Source organism: Dendroctonus ponderosae, unplaced genomic scaffold (genome assembly GCF_020466585.1).
Source record: "Dendroctonus ponderosae isolate FM_Combo_2020 unplaced genomic scaffold, Dpon_F_20191213v2 Dpon_F_20191213_1, whole genome shotgun sequence".
NCBI lineage: Eukaryota > Metazoa > Arthropoda > Insecta > Coleoptera > Curculionidae > Dendroctonus > Dendroctonus ponderosae.
In genome coordinates, this window is record NW_026017110.1 from 3,427,933 (window position 1) to 3,436,228 (window position 8,296).

The 8,296-nt window shown below is 37.9% G+C and overlaps 1 protein-coding gene across 3 annotated transcripts in view; it reads left to right on the top strand.

Moving 5' to 3' along the window:
* LOC109532957 (kinesin-like protein CG14535) overlaps window positions 1-8,296 on the top strand; it is a 261,935-nt gene that overhangs the window by 244,928 nt on the left and 8,711 nt on the right. For 2 of the 3 annotated variants that reach the window (XM_048667734.1, XM_048667740.1), the window contains 9 exons: window positions 2,908-3,126; window positions 4,339-4,506; window positions 4,566-4,730; window positions 4,791-4,988; window positions 5,042-5,267; window positions 5,868-5,984; window positions 6,040-6,327; window positions 6,389-6,563; window positions 6,620-6,957. In XM_048667734.1, coding sequence (XP_048523691.1) covers window positions 2,908-3,126; window positions 4,339-4,506; window positions 4,566-4,730; window positions 4,791-4,988; window positions 5,042-5,267; window positions 5,868-5,984; window positions 6,040-6,327; window positions 6,389-6,563; window positions 6,620-6,957 — 1,894 coding nt within the window. The remainder of the gene's footprint in view (window positions 1-2,907; window positions 3,127-4,338; window positions 4,507-4,565; window positions 4,731-4,790; window positions 4,989-5,041; window positions 5,268-5,867; window positions 5,985-6,039; window positions 6,328-6,388; window positions 6,564-6,619; window positions 6,958-8,296) is intronic. The other variant, XM_048667735.1, reaches the window with a different exon arrangement.

An 8,296-nucleotide genomic window follows, 5' to 3' on the forward strand; every position in this document is an offset into this window, starting at 1 on the left:
CAAATGCAGTATTAAAATAAGGAATAACATTAGTACTGCATGACAGTATTTAGCATGTCCAATAACTCTCTATTAACAGTCTGGTTATGCAATGCGAATTTATTGCAACTTTAGATTATCCGCAATATTTTTAACCAACGTCACTTTTAAATTGAGTTGCTTCTTCTCTCGCAAATAATCGACCACTTTGATGGATTTGTTCATTTATATTAATCGAAATTCCCCATTGACGGAGTCCCGCTCGATCAATCAAACATTGGCGGAGTTTTAAAATTAAATTAACGATTCCCCCGGGACTTTACCACCAGCGCTATCTAATTCAAGTTTGACACCGTATTTTTGACGCGACCTCATACCTTATCGGGGTGTTACAAGGTGTATTACACATTTTCGACCCTCTTTCATAACGACACAGATGTATTTTATCGCGAGTCTTACACTTTAACCGTTCAGGAGCTTTCCAAAGAAACTGGGGAAACTTTAGACGTTGTTGTCGAATGCTCGTCGTGCTGTTTACTACATGTGCACGTGTCACATACTTAGGACATGCCCAACAAAATGCTTCTAAGAAGTGAAATGGGCAGTAAACAAAAGATTTTAAAGCACGTTTGCCAGCTAAAATTTCTGAGGAACGAAGTTGAGGCGAATTTTTGACAACTAATTACCTTTGCCTATTAACTGACTATGTCTGTTCGTCCTACCACAAAGATAACATCTTCTCTCAGTTCGATTTTGTAAACTGTTGCACTATTTTTGAAGCCGCATTAGTAAACGATTAGAAATGTACAAGTTTCACTAGATAAACTGAAACAATATACATACTAGCTACTTGGGAAAGTTCTGCCAGCACGTGTATTAGTAATTATAAATTAGGTGCCCCCTGTTTATCTATATTACGGTAAGTAAACACTTCTGCAAAAACTCCCGCATTAATATAGGAAGTGGTGATATTTCGTCGACCAACATTTAGCATACCGGGGTTGAAACGTTGAAATTCCACTGTTTATGTTTGGGTTTGTTCTGTGTCATTAACCCACAATTTCAACGCCGGTTCGTAACGCATTAAATTATGTCATGTGATGAATCGTCATAACTAAACACTCTAACTTACTAAGCAACTAATCAGTAAAATACGAGTCATACTTTCGTGGATAATCTTCCTAAGTAGAACTTGTCCCGTATTTGTCCGGACCAATGCCTCAGCTTGATTCTTGCCAATAAAGAATTCTCCTTTCTCTTCTATGAGGCATGGGTATCACTGTGTTGAGTTGCGCTTTTGAGTTATTGCCACTCTCTGAGCTAATGAGTTTTAACTCATTGGTTAATGAGTTAAACTCATGGCCGGTGGCAGACTTTTCACATCTAACAAAAAAAGCCATCAACATATGGCTTTTGCGCATACGATTCCTTGAAACTATTTGATCTAAAACGGGAAAATCCGGAAATTTTGAAGACACTTTTCAGAGCGATGAGGGTGACGAGTTTTCTAAATATTGATTAAATGCTTTCGCTTTCTCTGGGCGTTTTTTGAAAAAACCTAAATTTTGTTGAGACGAAAACAAGATGACTGTTTCGATTTTGTCCCAAATTCAAAGGTCAAAAAAGACCGTCTTGCATTCAAAAAAGACGGGCATTCAAAAAAGACGATAAAAAAGACCAAACTGTAAAGATGACGACTTTTCTTGCAAAATCCATCTTTTTACTTTTTTGCATAAAGGACACTCAGTTTGTCACTGTAAAACACAACTGTACAACTACAGTAAAACGTTACGAAAAAACGCGTTGTTTTTTTCGCGTTGTTGTAAAAGTGAACAAACTCACTTTAGTGTTCCAATAAAATTTATTTTATACATTTCACAGGAAATACCTGAAGATTGTCAGTATTTTAAGTTAAACAAAAAATGATACGTTTTACTTATTAATGAATGATAGTTTTACTGCTTAGAAAGAATTGCTTAATTGAATTGCTAAAACTGGAATGACCTGAAATTTTAAAGAAAATTGAAAAATCTTCAGGGCGATGACGGTGGCGAATTTTCCAAATAATTTTTTGAAAACTTTTGCTCTCGCTGTTTTTTTCAAGATAATCTTAGTTACTTTCGGTAAAAAAGTGAATACAATTATTTGGTTCTTGTGCCAAATTAGTAGATGAAAAGGTTTTTCTAAAATTCCCTGCAAACCGCTGAACGAGGCGAATTTTATAGCAAAATTAATTTTGTAATTTTTGGCTGAAAAGACCCCATTATTGTCAGAAAAGAGAAAAATCGTCAGAAACTAATGTTTTTTTTGCGTTTTTGATTAAAAACTTAGTTTTGTGATCGGTTTTTGAGAAAATCTTAATGATTTTCGGGAAAAACGGGAGAAATTTATTTTCGTTTTTGTCCCGAATTCGGCGTTGAAAAAGTTTTTGTTAAATTCCTACAAAGCTGTAGATTTATCTTGTAATTTTTCGCGTAAAGACCTCCAGATCATCAGTATTTTTAAGTGAATCTTCAGAGAAAAGCGTACCTTTGCTGAAACTGGAAAATTCCGAAATTTTGAATAAATGTTAAAAATATTATTGATAAATGGCCCTTAAAATAAATCTAAAAACAAGTGAAAAGGTCATCAACATTTTTCCAGCAACGGAACTGAGTTACGACGACGGTGCGTTGGGTTGTCGTACCAAGCCTTTTGCGTTGCATTGCGCCAACTTCTAAAAATTTATTGAGTTACCCAGGCCTATCTTCTGTGTTTCAGAAAATTTTATCACATAATATTTTCTTGTGGCAATTTTGTCCTTGATATTGTTTTACACCGATTAGTTTAAAATTTTCTACATTGTAAAATTGAGACTAGATTTTGTGGCAACTAAGTGGGGCATACATTTGTAAGCTACGCTCAAGGTAGATTTGCTTATTTTTTCAGATTCCGAGCAATCTCCTGGTATGTACTTGCGTGATGATCCACTCTTCGGCAATCAGCCTCCACATTGCGAGTTAAGAGTGCCCTCAGCTGAAAAGGCTGCCCATTATTTGGACGCAGCCATTGAAGGCCGAAGTCCAGTAACAAAAGATGACTCCCGAGACTCTCATCTTCTGTTTACGCTGCACGTCTACCAGTACAGTGTGGCTGGCAAAGGCGGAGGTACGATTAATGTTTTAGTTCAGCAAGCGAAACGACTCGCTGCGAATTATTTATTTTATCCCGGATATTTCCATACTCTTTTACCGATTAAAGGAAAGTTATGCAAATACATTTTTCACGCGGCAAATAAAGACGTCGCCCCCTCTGCGCGCGCCCGAATTTATTATAATTGAGTTTTCTTATCGTGTCGTTTGCGACAAAAAAGTAGCGCGCGTCTACTTAAAAACTTATTTTCCCGGCTGCTTTTTTGTCCCTAATCTTGAAAATTGTCCGTGTTACTGCCTCCCTGGCCGCGGGCGAGAACTGTCTCAATCTGATATACGGCGATTTTTGTTCGCCATTCATTGTGCTAAGTTGGCTTCAAAGTTGGATTTTATCAAATTCTTACCTACTTATTGATTTGTTGCATTTTTATCAAAAGCGTCACAATCGACTTTGTTGTAATGCGTTTTATATTCAAAGCACAGGAAAAGTTACTCGATCGTATAGCGACGTCTATACCCTATTCCTTGGTTCGCCCTGTATATTATTATGAATAATTTTTGAGCTCGACCCTTAAATGTTATTTAAATTATAACAACCGATAAATACATTTTTAGTAAATTTGTTCTAAAATATTCGACCTAAAAACAACGTGTGCGTCGTAACTGGACCAATTATGAATATTTTGTAGTTTTACATTATTTTTGACATAAATCGTCTATATTTCGAATCTACAATTATAACCACCAAAGGATAACTTAAATAAGATTCTGTAAGCGAACCTACATTCAACTGGAAGCTTAACAGCATAGCATTAGAACTTTCATCTTTAATTTCTTTTTATTGAAATATTTATGATAATTTTTCTCATGTTTGTGTGTTTATTTTTTTCATCCGCGATGATAAATTATTCATGTATTTATCTTTTATGTAATGAAACTTATATATACGAGATTAAATATTATAATTATTTCTATTAAACTGAGCATTGAATGTTTCCTGATAAAAACGTGTGCGTCGTACTTCAACAAATTGTGATAAAATTATTGAAAACTATTTTACTGAAATTTCGAAAATCTCAAAGAATTTTTATCTTTACCAATCAATCAATTAAAATTGCAATTTCCCAGCGGAAATTATACACAGTGATGCAAGATGGATTTAGCGAATTTCGTCTAAACCCGCCATTTTATTCTGCATTGATCAGCTAAAAATAATCAATAATCTCAGTTGCTGGTGGCCGATCAAGATTGCATCTCATCGATTTGGGCAATTCCGAAAGAGGAAAAGCGAGTGGAGGAATACCACTATCCGGAGTAGGAAACATTCTGTTGGCTATATTTAACGGCCAGAAGCATCTACCCTATAAAGAGCACAAACTCACACATCTTCTTAAAGGTACGTTTTGCATCAACTTTCATTCGACCCAGTTTCGCATCGCATCTATTCGCTTCCAGACTGCTTAAGTTCCTTAACGTGCCACGCCGCTATGATCGTTCATGTCTCCCCTTTTGCACAAAACTATGCGGAAACTCTAACGACAGTGCAACTGGCGTCCAGAATACACAGAATGAGACGGCGGAAAATCAAGTTCGTATCAACTGGCACAGGAAACGGATCAGGTAAATCCTTTCCCGAACTGTATGCCTAGACATTTGTTCAATGGGGAGTTTTTCAATTAGGAGGATCATCGGGAGAGGAGCAAAACCGCACAACAGGGACCAGTAGCGAACCAGATCCTTCCAGTAGTGATTTATCTGCAGATACCGTCATCTACGTAGGGAGGGCAGATGATGCTACAGACGGCGAACATCCACCCGTTTATATTCCTAGCTTAAATTCCGGAGATAACCGTTGCTCAATGAGCAAAGCACTTAGAGGTATTGCCTAATCCCGTAAGAACCGCTGGATGTCTGATCCCAAATATTTGCAGGTTCATCGGCTGAACAGCGCCCAACCAAATCACCACGGGACACTCCGGAAAAATCGTCCACTCACCGTCCAATCAAATCGTCCTCACAAAGCGCGAAAACATCACCGGCCCACACCGGCTCACCCAAATCTTCACCTAGTCGAATTCCATCTATTAAGAAGCCGAGTGACTCGTCCAAACATCCATCGAATGGTGCAAGTGATGAACAGTGGATTGATGGCCCGAGGTAAGAAATTAGTGAGATTGAAACAGAGGGAGAGTTACTTAGAGCACAGAAAAACAACCCAAAATCGAAACAGTTTAAATTGTTTGGTGCATGAGGTTCTAGAATATGAACAAAGCTGGCGAATTGATCCCACGTACACATAAATCATTAAAAATATACTCTAAAACCAAGAGGAAGGCAACGTAAAAGCTGCTCACGCAAACTGCTTAAACTGATAATTTAACGTCTCTCAAAATAGAGTGTGTCTTCTAAAGCATAAACAATATTTTTCTTTCTAATAACTCTAACTGTTTGATTGCGCAAGTTGAATAAATCGATCATATTTCTACCAGAAGAATATGTGGCAGGATTTTGTTCAATCTGCTGTAGATATTATAATAATCTTTATATCCTACCCCAATAAAGGATAAGAATATTGTACAAACCTGCAAACTTTTACATGTTTTGTACAAATGAATGCAGTAGCTTGGTGAGTGGGATCAGCTCTCCTCCCAGAGAACATTACTTTGGCTCGTATAACTGTGGACAAAGTCCATTTTCTGTTTTCCAGCCAAGCTATTAACCTTCTTTAGCTTAATCCAACTCGATCAAAATTTTTAGAATATCCAAAAGTAAAGTCGCTGAAGCCAGACACCTGATGAAAGAACCTTGCCATATCAAGAAGCGAGAAACATGGATTGACGGACCCATGCAGGGCGCAGCTGCTGAAGCCCAAGGGTTTGTTAATCTTCTCCCGTTTGCGTCTGCAGCCATTTTAACACCATTTATTCAGATACGGCTACATGGACTCGCACAAGAAGAATATGATCAGAAAATGGGTGGAACATCAGACGTTTCAAATCCAGAAGACCAAGCCACCGACTTCCGCGCACGGGAGGGTGCAAGAGGGCGCCTCCTGTTCAAGACATGGCAGCACCAAAGACATACCCAGCAAAGAGTTTGCTCAATTTAAAACCTGCTCCTCTGAAGACGTGCACGACGATGAAGGAATTCTCAGACCATTGAGGAAGCAGGAAATTGTTGAAGAAAGCGTTATTCGGACTGGTTTGAAAATGAATAGGTTTGTCCACATTTGCATGGCATTTAGATTCAGGTGGTCAGAGATATTTTCATCTTTTCAGCAGTAATCCTCGTAATGATAACGCCATAATGGAAACCGACGACAGTGCATTGGACGACCAACAGAAAAGGCCTGATGATGACGACGAAGAACCAGAATTGCCGCCAGCTTTACCAATCATCCAGCCGTTGAGTTCCAGGGAAGTGTCCCTGGAAAGTCTGGATATGATTCTTAAGGTACAATTGCCCCAAAAAAATCCCCCAATTGGACTGAAATGACCAAATTTGTTCAGGAGCGAATGCTGTCCAATGCGGAATATAACAAGAGCTGCCAAAGCAACTACGAACAAGACCAGATGAACCATTCAGAAGAAGACGAAGTCCTGGAAATCATCGAGGTCGAAGAACCCTTGGAGCCAGTGCCGACAATGGACAGCTGCCTTCAGGTGACCGAAGAAGACATTGCGCTTTGCATGGGTTTTTCGGAAAATCCGCTACCAGAAGTGGACCAAGAAAATCCTCTGGATCATCCCCTAAGGATACTCAGCCAGGAAAATTTGACTGTTGTCTCCACGTTCACAGATTCAATGAGTGTTTATACGGATTTGGAAAGAATTCTGCCTAGGCATAGGTAAGTCAACTCTTAGGATAGGGTTTCACAGGGTGTTACAAGAAACATGTGCTACTGCTGATGGGGATTGTTTGCGCGTAACAATAATATTTGTCTGGTAGAGTTACATCGGACTTTGGTTTCTTTCATTTTCAGCATAAAATGTTAGTTCCTGTCAGTTCTCTTGATTCATTGTGTCTTTGATATTTAGTTGTCCAACGAAAATAGTTTGTTCGTATTTCTTGCGTATTTGTTGAATCGTGATTACGTTTGTTATACGAAATATGACCATGATTTAAATAAATTCTAAATAACTTCATCTTTAGTACTCATAAACTACTTTAATAAAAAATGGAGAATCTCATTAAAATTGAAAGACAAATACTGAAGAAATATGCTGGGCAGGTGCCAGTAAAACCCCAGAAAATTTACTGCGTAATTCCGAAAGCAGCAACAACTTGCTATCAATGGTTTTAAATCTACTTCTGGCCATTTAGATAACACGTGTTTTTTGTGTAAACAACAGTTTATATACTACCGCTGCGGACCACGTCAATGAGATAAATTTTGTTGAACAGTGGGGTAACAATAATAAATTTATCGAAATTTCACATTTGACTTGCTTTGAATTTGAATAGGAATGAACTTTAGAATTGGGCGAATAGTTCGAATATGCAATAAAAAGTACGGCATTCGAAAAAGGTAAGTTTGGACTGCCACTTGAATTATTTGAGACACCCTGTATCAATTGGTATTATCTTAAAATAAAATAGACGTTAAAATCTGCAACTTTTGTATTTAAACTTCAAATTTAATGCAAAAACGGGGTGGCCAAAGTTCAATCAATATTGGTTATTAACTCAAAAACAGTTGAAAATCATTCTTCTTGTTCTTCATAAACCTTAGTTTCTCCACTGCTGGAGATAAGTCTCTTCAAGTTTCTTCCAGATATCTCTATCCTGTGCTTTCTGTGTCCAGTTTCGTCAAGCTGCAGCTTTAATATCGTCAGCCGTTCAATGGTCTACTTATTTATTCTCTCGGTTATACTCGTTATTCCGGTTCTTCTTCTAATCTCTTCGTTCCTCATGATCTCTCAAACTGACCCCCAGCATTTGTCTTTCCATAGCTCGCTGCGTGCATTGCAGGCAATGTACGCTGTTTTGTATGAGGCTCAGTGTTTCCAGCCCGTAAGTGTTTACTGGAAGTATGCAGCTATCATACACTTTCCTTTTCAGGTTCATAGTTCCTTTTGTATGCAGGCCAACTTTGACCTATTCTTCGCAGTATTTCTGCATTTTTATTTTCTTTATCAATTTTCAGTTTATCTCCCAGGTATACATATATACTCGTCTAGATTTTC